Below are 15,150 nucleotides of genomic sequence, written 5' to 3' on the forward strand. Positions count from 1 at the left end.
TTTCCTCCCCCCACCTTATCTCAGTCCCAACCCTCGGATTCAGCACCGCCCTCTTGTCCTGCAATCTTCTTCCCAACCTCTCCGCTCCCACCCCCTCTCCGGCCTATCACCCTCACCTCCTTCCACTTATTGTATTCCCAGCGCCCCTCTCCCCTACCTTTTATCGCAGCCCGCTTGGCACACAGCCTTATTCCTGAAGAAGGGCTTATGCCCGAAACGTCGATTCTCCTGCTCCTCAGATGCTGCCTGGCCTGCTGTGTTTTTCCAGCACCACATTTTTCAACTCTGGTACTCCAGCATCTGCAGTCCTCACTTTCTACTAACGCCAGTTTATAGTCCAACAGTTTAATTGGAAGCACACTAGCTTTCGGAGTGCCCTCCTTCATCTGGTGGTTGCGGAGGGCACAATAGTAAGGCACAGAATTTATAGCAAAAGTTTACAATGTGATATAACTGAAATTATACATTGAAAAATACCTTGACTGTCTGTGGAGTCTTTCATCTGTTCAAATACCATGATAGTTTCACTTCTTTCATGTGTAAATCACAAAACTTTTAAAAAAAAAGTTGCATTCTCAGGTTAACTGTAACAATTAGTGTTAGCTAGACAATATGTCAAAGGTGTTAGCCCCCTGTGTTCTCTGTCTATGCCATGATGTTTAGATTGATTCTAATCTAAAAAGTGAGATAACAGAGTTTTACATGAATTCATGCAGTTTCACCGACAGAGTACCCTTTGTTGTTCAGTACTTCCCAGGAGCTGAAAGACTACGGCATGTTCTTCATGACCTGCAACACATTATCAATGAGGATGAGCACCTCGCCAAGACCTTCCCATTGCTAGCTTTTAAACAACCGCCAAACCTCAAACAGATCATTGTTCGTAGCAAACTTTCAGGACAACCCCATACAACCCTGTCACGGTAGGCGCTGCAAGACATGTCAGAGTGTGGACATGGATACCACCATTACACATGGGGACACCTCCCACCATGTACATAGCAGATACTCATGTGACTCATCCAACATTGTCTATTTTATACATTGCAGGCAAGGATGCCCTGAGGCATGGCACATTGGGGAAACCGAGCAAAGGCTACGGCAACGGATGAATGGGCACCGCACAACAATCAACAGACAGGAGTCTTCCTTCCCAGTTGGGGAACACTTTTTCAGCAGTCCAGGACATTTGACCTCGGACCTTCGGATGACCATCGTCCAAGGCGGACTTCGGAAAAGGCAGCAGCGAAAAATAGCCGAGCAGAGGCTGATAGCTAATTTCCGCACCCATAGGGAGGGCCTCAACCAGGACCTTGGGTTCATGTCACATTACAGGTGACCACCATTGCACCACACACACACACACCTCTCAGAGACTTAGACCACTCTACACTCTCTCTCACAGACTGTGGTGAAAGGGTTAAAATTGTGTCCCAATACATGTGTGAATCTAACCGAAAATGGAAGGTGTCGCTTAGTCCCGTGTGAATCTTATTACACACCTTCCCGTGTGAATCTTCTTATCTGTATGTGACCAGAATGGAATGTGTTTTTCAGCCTTGCTCTGCTGTTCACATGAATGTTTAGATCTCGAAAAGAGTATATCAGCTGGAAAAGTCTCCAGTTCGGGAGAGTCTGCTCCGGGGTTGCGGTTAACCGCCGAGCGTGGGTTGTTGGCAACCGCTCTACGAGAACTGACGGCTCCCAGTTCCGGTAACACGTAGAGTGAGTATAAACCAGACCCGTTGTAAGTACGAGACCTGGTTGTGGCGACGCTGAGGGGAATAAAACACTTATATTCTAGCAGACTCGCCTCTTGGCTGTTTGTTCTGTGTCAGACTACTTTCCTGCGAGCCTGGTCCTTGACCTTGAATTTTTTTTTAAAACACAGACACACACACACACGCAACCCCTCACAGACTGAAGACACTACACGCACACACATATACACACTCTCACACTCACAAGCCCCCAACCCAGACAGACAGAGACACACGTACGCACAGACACAAAGACCCACATGCACACATATATGTTTACGGGGTGAATTTGTACTTGCAGAGTTACATTGTACTTTGCTCAAAAACTGCATGAATTCATGTAAAACTCTTATCTCACTTTTTAGATTAGAATCAATCTAAACATCATGGCATAGACAGAGAACACAGGGGGCTAACACCTTCAACATATTGTCTAGCTAATACCAATTGTTACAGTTAACCTGAGAAAGGTTTTGTGATTTACACATGAAAGAAGTGAAACTATCATGATATTCGAACAGATGAAAAACTCAACAAACAATCAAGGTATTTTTCAATGTATAATTTCAGTTACATCACACTGTAAACTTTTCCACAAATTCTGTGCCTTACAATTGTGTCCTCTGCAACCACCTGATGAAGGAGCAGTGCTCCGAAAGCTAGTGTGCTTCCAATTAAACCTGTTGGACTGTAACCTGGTGTTGTGTGATTTTTAACTTTGTACACCCCAGTCCAACACCAGCATCTCCAAATCATGTCTGAAAGCAAAAGCATGAAAACAAGACACAGACTGGAATTCAGTCATGGGGTTATGTGCATTGCTGACTGGGCCAGCAGTTATTGCCCATCTTTCACTACTATTGAGAAGCTGGTGGTGTGATAGCGCCTGAACATCGATTCTACTTCCGACCTCTGGAATCAGAAATGAACTCCACAGATGCTGATATCCCACCGCCAAGTCACCCTTGAACACATATGAACAGTCCTTGACTAAAGTACTCCCTCACACAGAGTCAGGCACCAGAGTGTAAGTATCTCTCACACTCACCCTTTTTAGGGCTGCATAGTGGCTCAGTGGCTAGCACTGCTACCTCACAGTACCAGAGACCTGGTTCGGTTCCACCCTCGGGTGGCTGTGTATAGAGTTTGCACATTCTCTGTATCTGTGCGGGTTCCCTCCGGGTGCACCATTTTCCTCCCAGACCAAAGGTGTGCAGGTTAGATGGATTGACTATGTAAATTTACCCAGTGTCCAGGGATGTGTGGGTTAAGTGGATTAGCCACGGGAAATGCAAGGTTACAGCGGTAGGATGGGGGTTGGGTCTGGGTGGGGTGCTCTTCAGATGGTCAGTGTACGCTTGATGGACCAAATGGCCTGTTTCTACACTGGAGAAATTCTATAATTCTATTATGTCAGTAGGGCTCTCTGATTGGACCAGATTAACAGCCCCAATCAGGAAACTCATTCTGATGTCCAAGTGGCTGATTTCATTACAATCAATACAGAGCCAAGATATTCTTGTCCAAACTCCTATGTGACACTACCTTCTCACACCTTAAAAGCATGGCAGTTACAGAAAAAAAGATGAAGTATGTGAACAACATTTACTGTCAACAGCCAAAGCAAATCATATCATATGGCTGCTAAACCCAATATCACCATACTGTTATCAGAGACAAGATGTTGCCCATTATGTCCAATATAGAGCATAAAACAAGGCAAATAACATCTGTCAAACATATAATGCCCCAAGCAATATGGTGCACTCCAAGACTTGTCAGGACATTTACAAGTGGGTGGTGGGGGCACTAGTGTCAGGGAAGATGAAAGTAAAAACAAAAAACAAGAATAGTGCAGAATAAAGGTAGCTAACTAAAATTCAAACCAGCCATGAGTCTACGTGGGAATGAATACAATATGAAGGGTTTCATTCATAAAAGTAAGAGGCATTGTACACGGGCAAAATGAGGTGCCTTGCCTCCATCCAAACATCTCCCCTAAAAACTACAATCTCCTTCCATTACACCTGTGATTCAAAATTAAGGTGGACTATGGCCATCAGTAAGTATAGGAAGAAGTGGTGGCCCAGCTATAACTAAAGACTGGTTTATTTCACACCAATTTTAATCAGAACTTCTTTATATGCATGCTCCCTTGGGAATTTGGACACATTCATTAAAATGACAAACTGAGTGCTACAAATTATACTGGGTACATTAACTACTATTGTGAATTTATATATTTTCCAACAGGTTTATTTGGAATTACTAGCTTTCAGGGCACTGCTCCTTCACCAGATGGTTGTGGATAAGCTAGTGCTTCCAAATAAACTTGTTGGACCAAAATTTGGTATTGTGTGATTTTTAACTTTATACTCACAGTCCAGCACTAGCACATCCAAATCTTATTTATTCTCGATTTTCAAACAAGTTAGATATGAAAGTGCATGTTATTAAATGTACAGCCCCTATGGGACATAAGTCTCTGAGAACAGCATGAATTGGAAGACAGGTTAATGTAAATTCATTGCTTTGCATTAGGAAAACATCACGCATCCTGGAGATACACAACAGGTGCCCTTCTCCCAAAACCTGTCACAGTCCTGCAGAAGGAGAGGCTGGTTAATTTCAACGAAACATATTTTCACCAGAGTCCAAGTGCATAGCAAAAACACCTTTAGACGATGGATTTGCCCCACTGCACTTGTTTGCAGCATATTACATTTTGTTAAGAAATGCACAAACAGGCCATACCCTTCTGCAACGATTGTGTTAAGAATGCAGACCACATCAATGTGAAAAAGCTTATGAGCTTAAAACATTTTGACAAAATACAATAACTTATAAAAAGAACACTTTAAAAATAACTTTGCAGTTCCATCTTCTAATCAATTAACTTCATTTGAATAAAATACAATTCCAGCATTAATACCCGCTCAACTAATTATCACTTTTACAAAATATATACATTAGGACAAATTATATGTGCATGTACTACTAACCTGACCAAATCAGTCATACAGGATCCTACAACCACTACACCATAAACCTCATCAGAAGAATGATGAGCTGGGAATGACATATTTAGGATTTAGAAAAAAAACAGCAGCAGCATCAACCAAATAGTGCAATGCACAACAATAGCAATCAGCTCCAGCAACTTCAGGGTTAAAAGTCCTCAGCAAGCGACCATAGTTTCTGGAGGCCCCCGTCGCATAGCGGGCTGCACTATTTCATTAAACGAGACAAAATAAAATAAAACGATAAAGAATGGTTTATCGAGGTAAAGTGGTTCTTTTGATAAATACATATCGTATTATAGTAAGAAAAAGTATACTCGTATGTATTCTGGAATATATATTATATGGATATTAATTAGGCAGTTGCTTGGACGACAGTAGTTTCCTTGTTGCTGGGTCTGGCTATTGACGGTTGGAGCCGTTGGTGTTTGAAGAGCGGGAGCGGCCGGCGCGAGGGGCGGGGAGTGACTCAGGTCACTGGACGCTCTGTGTTCATGGGACTGGAAGGTCGGTCCCAGGCAGGTACCCTAACCCGGCTCACTTGCTCGTGTATCTTTGTCCAATATAGCTCATCGTCATCTATGGCTGTTCAGCTGGGCTCATGGAACCCTTTTGAGGCCCAGTTGCTCACCTCTTTTTTTGCTAAATGTGTTATATTCACCATTATTAACTACAATTCACAGTACACAAAGTTCACCTTTTAGATGGCTTTATGTCTTTTTAGAAAAAAAATGTTTGATGCAATGATTTCGTATTTGCATGTGGAGGTGGAAGTTTATGCAAACCTTTTTGTTTACAAATCCCTCGTGTCATTTCCTGTACTTTAAAGGACGAATACACTGCATTTACAACTAATGCTGCAAACATCCTGGAAACGTTAGGCGTGACATTTTGTCATCATCAGGGATTGACGCAGATGGCAAAGATCTGCTAACTATATGGAAGCTGCATTTAGGTTTCAGAGTGACCTACAGGGCACAGTTTTCCTGATTGGAAACAAAAAAAAATAAGTTTTTACAACCACTCAGTGTCATTTGTGGTAATTTTGGTGCACTATTGCAACATTTTAAATTTAACTGTGATCAATTCCAAATCACCCTCTCCATCCAGTAATTGCTTTGTCAGAAATAACCCAATATTCGTGTATGTCCACAATGCAAGTACATAATAGTTCTGATTGTGTCTGAAAAGAGGCTGTGAATGCTATGGGTTCAGATTTTTAAATTCATTGCTAACAAAATAGCAACAGAGAAAACACTTTTTTTTTCTTTTTTAGATATTCAGTAACCTAATACTTATTTTCAACAATTGCATGTCATTTGTGTTTTGCTGTTACTGGCTGCCCCGGAATAGAGGATGACATCTATACTGTGAGAGTTTCTGCTGTGAATTTCTTCATGCATCCGAATGTGCCAATTCTCAACGCATAAGTTGTTGTCTCTGAGGTTGTGAGATCCGGGGTGGATAACTTGCTGCTTTCTCATTCTTGCTCTGTTGCTGTTCTGCCTCAACATTGTAATGTGACTTTAAAAGTGTGATGCAGCATCATTGGTAGTTTGTTACCATTTGAATGATTCAGAGCAACACTCCCTGTCATCTTGTCAATGCTATTGTCCTTCAATGAAAACTTCAGAATGTCTTTGAATTTCTTTGTTCACTGGAGCACTGGCCATTTGAGAGTTGAGAAGTAAGGGCATGGTAGAGAAGATCATCTAGCAGAGATTTTGCAGATATGCTTTTGTGGACCTAGCTTGAAGAAGGCTACCCAAGCTGATACAGTGGTCTCTCTGAGTTAGTGTGGGAGAAGCATTGCTAGAAGAACTTGTCTACCACTCTTGCATGTCATTGATACACAATCCAGGTCTCATTTTAGTGTATAAGTGTGGTGATTAAGGCTGCTCTGAACAGTGCATTTTGTTGAATGGAGGAGGTTTATGTTGTCAAATGCTTGTTAGCATAGTTTGTAGAAAACTGAGGTGATGAAGATAAGCTGGTGTTAAGTCCCTTCATCATCTCCCCACCTGACCAGGTGTAGGTTAGTATGAGTTTTATTTTGGTCATATTCCAAAATAGACTAAGCTTTTTTTTTTGTAAGCAAAATGAAATAGATCAAGAGTGGCTTGCAAATCTGATGCTGAGTGAGCAATGATGTTGCGTGTGGTCATCAGCAAACTATACAGTGGTCAAAATCAACGAGGTAAAAACAATGACTGCAGATGCTGGAAACCAGATTCTGGATTAGTGGTGCTGGAAGAGCACAGCAGTTCAGGCAGCATTAAGCTCCTTGGATGCTGCCTGAACTGCTGTGCTCTTCCAGCACCACTAATCCAGTATACAATGGTCAGTTTAGTTTCAACTCCGGTGAGAGAGGTTCTGATGTAGGCAGCTTTTTCTTAATCACTGTATTTAGAAGTGTTGTGACAACATTCCAGGACAGTTGGGAATTGAAACCAGACTTCTGGGCACAATCCACAGAGCTCACAATTATATTGCATCAGACATCTTAGTCAGGTTGACAAGTGCAATGACCATCTTAAATTGATTGTCCATGTAATTCTCAGCATAACCACATTGACAATCACATACTGTCTAACTGTGCAAGCACATCTATTATTGGACACGATTTTGACTTTGGCAAGCATGAACTGGTTGTGTATGGCTTTTTGTTTCCTATTGTGTGCAGCCGAAAGAATATGGTGTTTAATATATAAAGCCAGGCTTTGGGTTGTACAACCCAATGCCTGTTTTCAAAAGTACAATGTCCCAAACAATTGTGAACTTCCTCGCTAGTGTCCAACCACTAATTTTCTGTCCTGGCAAATGCCCCCAAAGTGACTTCTGACAAATGTTAACTGCAAAGAACTCAGTTCAGGTAAAAGCAAATTACTGCAGATGCTGGAATCTGAAACCAAGAAAGAGAAAATGCTGGAAAATCTCAGCAAGTCTGGCAGCATCTGTAAGGAGAGAAAAGAGCTGACGTTTCAAGTCTAACTGACCCTTTGTCAAAACAGTTAGACTCGAAACGTCAGCTCTTTTCTCTGTTCAGATAGCTTTGCAACATTTAACCCAATTATATGAACCTGGATCACCACAACTAATGATGTTTAACTCAATATTTGGAACATTTGATCAATGAGAAAAGTGCTTCTAGCATATTCACAACAGTCTAACCTTAATTTTGTATATTTAACTAGAGTTGCTTAATATTTTTGAAAACCTAGACAATTCCTCCAGTCAATCAACTGTGTGTTCTTGGTCACCCTTTTAACTGCAAAACTATAGTATGTCTTTGACTAGAGGGTTGGAACACCTCGTCCTCTGGCCATCTTCCAAGTTCCTTTTCAACTTTGGCTGAGATTCATAGAGATGTACAGCATGGAAACAGACCCTTCGGTCCAACTCATCCATGCTGACCAAATATCCCAACCTAATCTAATCCCATTTACCAGAACTTTGCCAATATCCCTCCTGTTCATATACCCATCCAGATGCCTTTTAAATGCTGCAAGTGTACCAGCCTCCACCACTTCCTTTGGCAGCTCATTCCATACACGTACCATGCTCTGTGTGAAAAGGTTGCCGCTTAGGTCTCATTTATATCTTTCCCCTCTCAACTTAAACCTATGCCCTCCAATTCTGGACTCCCCCACCCCAGGGGAAAGACTTTGTCTATTTATCCTATCCATTCCCCTCATGATTTTTATAAAACTCTATAAGGTCACCTCTGACACTCTAGGGAAAACATCCCCAGCCTGTTCAACCTCTCCCTAAAACTCAATTCCTCCATTCCTGGCAACATCCTTGTAAATCTTTTAAATGGTTAGTAAGTTTGCAGATGACATCAAAATTGGAGGTGTACCAGACGGCTAAGAAGGTTACCTCAGATTACAATGGGATCTTGATCAGATGGGCCAATGAGCTGAGGAGTGGCAGATGGAGTTTAATTCAGATAAATGTGAGGTGCTGCATTTTGGGATAGCAAATCTTAGCAGGACTTGTATACGTAATGTAAGGTCCTATGGAGTGACGCTGAACAGAGAGACTATGGAGTGCAGGTTCAAAGCTCCTTGAAAGTAGAGTTTCAGATAGATAGGATAGTGAAGAAGGTGTTTGGGGGGGTATGCTTTTCTTTATTGGACAGAGTATTGAGTATAGGAGTTGGGAGGTCATGTTGTAGCTGTACAGGATGTTGGTTAGGCCACTTTTGGAATATTGCATGCAATTCTGGTCTCCTTCGTTTCAGAAGTATATTGTGAAACTTGATTTAGAAAAGATTCAGTCAGTAGTTGGAGAATATCTGCAATGGCTTCCCTCCATGCTCACGCACTGATGTTCCACAATGATCGATTCTTGATCCTTTCTCTCAAGGCCCTACTTCACATCCACATACTATCTGTCAACAACACTCTCCAAAAGCACTGTATACTGATACCACCCAGCTCTATCTTGGACCCACCTCTCGCCTCCTCCTCTGTCTCTAATGTGACATCCAGTATTGGAGGAGCCAAAATTTCCTCCGAGTAAATATTGGGAAGATCCAAGCCATTGTGTTCAGGCCTTGGTCCGTACCTACTCCCTACTCAAGTCTTGGTGCCACATTTTGACTCTGAGATGAGCTTTCAAGCTTTTTCCTACACTATTTCCACCTCTAACTTTCCCCGATGTATCATTCACCAAATATAGATGCATTAGCACAGAGAAATGTTTGGCTAACTGACACCAAACAGATATCAGGATAATTGGGTCATTTTCGGTTTGGCAGATGAGGAAATAAAAGGACACTTTCAAGGTGGAAAACTCTGACACAGGGATCAGATCTGTAGCCTCAGCTATTTACAATGTACATTCATAATGTGGAAGCAAGCATATAAATTATAGAAGGGTGGGAAAAGGAGGAATAAGGTTGATTTAGCAACTAAACAAGGGATTTATGCATGCAGTCATTCTCCTTACTCCTTGGGTGAAATAGCAACATCTTGAGGAATGTTCAAGAAGAGGAGGTGCTGGACTTCTTAAGGTGAATAAATCCTTGGGCCGTGATCAAGTTTACCGTAGAACTCTAGGAAGTCAGGGAAATGATTGCTGGGCCCGTTACTGAGATATTTGTATTATTTATAGTCACAGGTGAGGTACCGGAAGACTGGAGATTGGCTATCGTGGTGCTATTATTTCAGAAAGGTGGTACGAAAAAGCCAGGGAACTATAGACTGGTGAGCCTGACATTGATGGTGGACTAGTTTTGCCGGGAATCCTATGGGTCAGTCTTTACATGTATTGGAAAGGCAAGGACTGATTAGGGATAGTCAACATGGCTTTGTGTCTGGGAAATCGTGTTTCACAAACTTGATTGTGGTTTTTGAAGAAGTAACAAGGATGATTGATGAGGCAGAGTGGTGGATGTGATCTATATGTAGGTAAAGTGTTCGACAAGACTGTTCGTGGTAGATTGGTTAGCGAGGTTAGACCACGTGGAGTACAGGGAGAACTAGCCATTTGGATACAGAATTGGCCTAAAGGTAGAATACAGAGGATGGTGGTGAAGAGTTGCTTGCAGACTGGAGGCCTGTGACCAGTGGTGTGCCACAAGATCCACTGTTTTTTGTCATTTATATCAATGATTTCGGTGTGAACACAGAAGATATGGTTAGTAAGCTTGCAGATGACACCAAATTGGAGGTATAGTGGATAGTGAAGAAGGTTACCTCAGTACAACGGGATCTTGATTGGATGAGCCGATGGGCTAAGAAGTGGCAGATGGAGTTTAATTTAGGTAAACGCGAGGTGCTGCATTTTGGGAAGGCAAATCATGGCAGGACTTGTAGGCTTAATGGTAAGGTCCTGGGGAGGGTTGCTGAACAAAGAGACAGGTTCATAATTCCTTGAAAGTGGAGTTGCAAGTAGATAGAATAGTAAAGAAGGTGTTTGCTAGGTTTGCCTTCTTTGGTCAGTGCTTGAGTATAGGAGTTGGGAGGTCATGTTGTAGCTGTGCAGGACATTGGTTAGGCCACTATTGGAATAGATTTGCATGCAAATCTGGTCTCCCTACTACAGGAAGGATGTTGTAAAACTTCAAAGGATTCAGAAAAGATTTACAAGGATGTTGCCAGGGTTGGAGGGGTTGAAGTTTAGGGAGAGGCTGAAAAGCTGGGGCTGTTTTCACTGGAGCATTAGAGGCTGAGGTGTGACCTTGTCGAGGTTTATAAAATCATGAAGAGCATGGATAGGATAAATAGGCAAGGTCTTTTCCCTGGGCTAGGTGAGTCTAAAACTAGAGGGCAGACGCTTAAGGTAAGAGGGGAAAAATTTAAAAGGGACCTAAGGGGCAACGTCTTCATGCAGAGGGTGGTGCATGTATGGAATGAGCTGCCAGAGGAAATGGTGGAGGCTAGTACAATAAAAAAATTTAATAGGCATCTGGATGGATACGTGAACGGGAAGGGGTTAGAGGTATATGGGCCAAGTGCTGGCAAATGGGACTAGATTAATTTAGGATATTTGGTTGGCATAGACGAGTTGGACCAAAACATCTGTTTCCATGCTGTACAGCTATATGACTCTATGACTACCTCTAGCACAATTTTTCAGATTTTCTCTTGCTATAACTTTTGGTTTACTCTAAAGACCCATATAAAGCTGCATCTAACGTTTTGGAACTTGAAGTGATGCCAACTTTAAGAGCTTCTTAACAACATATATCAAAATTCATGAATTAGCCTTATAATGCAAGAATTAAATTTTAAAATATGATCTTTTCCTCACAAACCTCATGTAGTGTACAATTTAATAAATTAGGCCTCGCTGGTTATACAAATATGCCAATGAGGTGATTTTAACATCGTACAATGTTTGGTGCAATTAGCCCAGAAGTTGTTGATTATTATTAAAAGCTGATTCATAAATGTCAGTAGTAAGTTTCCTTCAATCCATTAGTTGATCTGGCCTATAAGCCACTCTAGTTATCGCTTTCCTATGACACTGTCATCCCAATTTTAAAAATAGTTATTCTAATTCTATGATAGATATTCACCTCCATCCGATGTATTGTTTTGATTTCAAACAAGTTTCTCTTGACTGATTTTTATTTTGGTCTAAGTATGAGCTTTTTTCCTTTTGAATATTTAGCACTGCAAGCTGCCCTGTTTATTGGTCTTCCACAGTGCCACTGTGGAAGGAATTGAGTCAAAATGTCACCAGAAGTTGCCTTAAACAGAATTTCCCCTGCACTTCGTCCCTTTATCTCCAATGTCGTCAGAAATGGAAAAATTGGCTTAGATGCTACAAACAATCTGAAAATAACTGACCTTAAATCTGGGTAAGTGCTGAATGAGTACTCCAAGTTTAATTATCTTGTTGTTCTGTCATTTTTGTTTGTGTTTTCCCAATGCAATGACTTGGTGTAGCTGTATGTTTTTCACTATTGAATAATGTTAAGAACTTTGTATTTACATTCTGTTTGTGCAATCTAGGTGTAAAATTGGCTACAATTAATTTTGAATTTCCAAAGTGGAGACATGTTTTATCCCAGTTTTAAGAACAGTTATTGTATTAATGTAGACAATAATCAGTAATCATAATTCTATTACTTAGTTTGAAAGTAATTATTATTTTCAATTTTGGAAAGGAAGTTGCAAGATCTGGGCTTTTACATATTTGTGCATTTCAGATTCCTGTATAGTCTTTTCTGATTACTGTACCTTGTGTATGTTATAGCTAATGATTGCAGAAGTATTCCAGCATTGCTCGATGTGCAACACTTACAAGTGCAGCACGTATTGAATTCTTTTAAATATAAATCTCGCTGCATGGTAAAGTCTCTGTATTAACAGTGTAAGCTGACCTGATTTTAGCTGAAACAAACAGCTTGTCCTAGTGATAAATTTATACATAGTCAAAGTCTGCAATGCTTTGCAACTGATTATATCCATGACCAAATAAACAAGCAAGTGTTTAAATCATAATACCAGGACCTTCTGGTCACTTGGTCATTGTTCCTCTTCCCCAGGAAAGGAATAAAGTGTTTATTCAACTTGTTGCTGTCTGTGACATCTTGCTGAGTGCAAAGTGAAAATTGTGTTTAGCTATCAAGTCGAGAGTGGGGTGCTGGAAAAGCACAGCAGGTCAGGCAACATCCGAGGAGCAGGAGAATCAATGTTTCGAGCAAGAGCCCTTCATCAGGAATGTGTTTAGCTATGTAGAGTGTTTGTTTGTTTTTTCATTTTTTAAAACATGCTTACTTTAGTGATAGAAAGGGATAGGTGTATACCACTAGGCAAAAATTACAGCTGGGAGAAAGGCAATTACGATACGATTAAGCAAGATTTAGGAAGCATAGGATGGGGAAGGAAACTGCAGGGGATGGGCACATTAGAAATGTGGAGCTTATTCAAGGAAAAGCTCCTGAGTGACTTACATAAGTATGTACCTGTCAGGCAGGGAGGAAGCTGTAGAGCGCGGGACCCGTGGTTTACGAAGGAAGTGGAATCTCTGGTCAAGAGGAAGAAGGCTTATGTTAGGATGAGATGTGAAGGCTCAGTTAGGGCACTTGAGAATTACAAGGTAGCCAGGAAAGACCTAAAGAGAGCGCTCAGAAGAGCCAGGAGGAGACATGAGACGTTGTTGGCTGCTAGGATCAGGGTAAACTCTAAGGCGTTCTATAGGTATTTAAGGAATAAAAGAATGACGAGAGTAAGATTAGGCCCAATCAAGGATAGTGGTGGGAAGTTGTGTGTGGAGTCAGAGGAGATAGGGGAAGCACTAAATGAATATTTTTCGACAGTATTCACTCTAGAAAACGACAATGTTGTTGAGGAGAATGCTGAGATACAGGCTACTGGACTAGGTGGGATTGAGTTTCACAAGGAAGAGGTACTAGAAATCCTGCAGAGTGTGAAAATAGGTAAATCCCCTGGGCCAGATGGGATTTATCCTAGGATCCTCTGGGCAGCCAGGGAGGAGATTGCTGAGCCTTTGGCATTGATCTTTAAATCGTCATTGTCTACAGGAATAGTGCCAGAAGACTGGAAGATAGCAAATATGGTTCCCCTGTTCAAGAAGGGGAGAAGAGACAACCCTGGTAATTATAGACCAGTGAGCCTTGCTTCAGTTGTTGGTAAAGTATTGGAAAAGGTTATAAGAGATAGCATTTATAATCATCTAGAAAAGAATAATTTGATTAGGGATAGTCAGCACAGTTTTGTGAAGGGTAGGTCGTGCCTCACAAACCTTATTGAGCTCTTTGAGAAGGTGACCAAACAGGTAGATAAGAATAAACCGGTTGATTTGGTGTATATGGATTTCAGTAAAGCGTTCAATAAGGTTCCCCACAGTAGGCTATTGTACAGAATGCGGAGGACTGGGATTGTGGGAGATATAGCAGTTTGGATCAGTAATTGGCTTGCTGAAAGAAGACAGAGGGTGGTGGTTGTTGTTGGGAAATGTTCATCCTGGAGTCCAGTTACTAGTGGTGTACCGCAAGGGTCGATGTTGGTTCCACTGCTGTTCGTCATTTTTATAAATGACCTGGATGGGGACGTGGAAGGATGGGTTAGTAAATTCGCAGACGACACTAAGGTTGGTGAAGTTGTGGATAGTGATGAAGGATGTTGTAGGTTACAGAGAGACATAGATAAGCTGTAGAGCTGGGCTGAGAGGTGGTAAATGGAGTTTAATGCAGACAAGTGTGAGGTGATTCACTTTAGTCGGAGTAACCGGAATGCAAAGTACTGGGCTAATGGTAAGAGTCTTGGTAGTGTAGATGAGCAGAGAGATCTGTGTCCAGGTACACAGATCCTTGAAAGTTGCCACCCAGGTTGACAGGGTTGTTAAGAAGGCATACAGTGTTTTAGCTCTAATTAACAGAGGTTCCGAGTTCCAGAACCATAAGGTTATGCTACAGCTGTGCAAAACTCTGGTGTACTTGGAGTATTGTGTACAATTCTGGTCACCACATTATAAGAAGGATGTGGAAGCTTTGGAAAGGATGCAGAGGAGATTTACTAGGATGTTGCCTGGTATGGAGGGGAGTTCTTACGATGAAAGGCTGAGGGACTTGAGGCTATTTTCATTGGAAAGAAGAAGGTTGAGAGGTGACTTAATAGAGACATATAAGATAATCAGAGGGTTAGATAGGGTGGACAGGGAGAGCCTTTTTCCAAGTATGTCGACAGCGAGCACAAGGGGGCATAGCTTTAAATTGAGGGGTGATAGATATAGGACAGATGTCAGAGGACGTTTCTTTACTCAGAGCGTATTAAGGGTATGGAATGCTTTGCCTGCAACGGTAGTAGATTCGCCAACTTTAAGTGCATTTAAGTTGTCATTGGACAAGCATATGGACATACATGGAATAGTGTAGGTTTGATGGGCTTCAG

At 41.6% G+C, this 15,150-nt stretch overlaps 2 protein-coding genes across 10 annotated transcripts in view; one reads left to right on the forward strand and one right to left on the reverse strand.

The window, feature by feature from the left end:
* Nucleotides 1-4,947, reverse strand: part of rbks (ribokinase) — a 158,722-nt gene extending 153,775 nt beyond the window's left edge. For 2 of the 5 annotated variants that reach the window (XM_043687233.1, XM_043687228.1), the window contains exon 1: nt 4,763-4,947. In XM_043687233.1, the coding sequence (XP_043543168.1) occupies nt 4,763-4,842 (80 nt within the window). In that variant the 5' untranslated portion in view covers nt 4,843-4,947. The remainder of the gene's footprint in view (nt 1-4,762) is intronic. The other 3 variants (XM_043687229.1, XM_043687232.1, XM_043687231.1) reach the window with 3 other exon arrangements.
* Nucleotides 4,948-4,978: 31 nt separating this feature from the next.
* babam2 (BRISC and BRCA1 A complex member 2) overlaps nt 4,979-15,150 on the forward strand; it is a 210,104-nt gene continuing 199,932 nt past the window's right edge. The window contains exons 1-2 of one of the 5 annotated variants that reach the window (XM_043687225.1): nt 4,979-5,043; nt 11,903-12,092. In XM_043687225.1, the coding sequence (XP_043543160.1) occupies nt 11,965-12,092 (128 nt within the window). In that variant the 5' untranslated portion in view covers nt 4,979-5,043; nt 11,903-11,964. Of the gene's footprint in view, nt 5,044-5,155; nt 5,303-11,902; nt 12,093-15,150 lie in introns of those variants that run through there. The other 4 variants (XM_043687226.1, XM_043687222.1, XM_043687223.1 and 1 more) reach the window with 4 other exon arrangements.

Source organism: Chiloscyllium plagiosum, chromosome 3 (genome assembly GCF_004010195.1).
Source record: "Chiloscyllium plagiosum isolate BGI_BamShark_2017 chromosome 3, ASM401019v2, whole genome shotgun sequence".
Lineage (NCBI taxonomy): Eukaryota > Metazoa > Chordata > Chondrichthyes > Orectolobiformes > Hemiscylliidae > Chiloscyllium > Chiloscyllium plagiosum.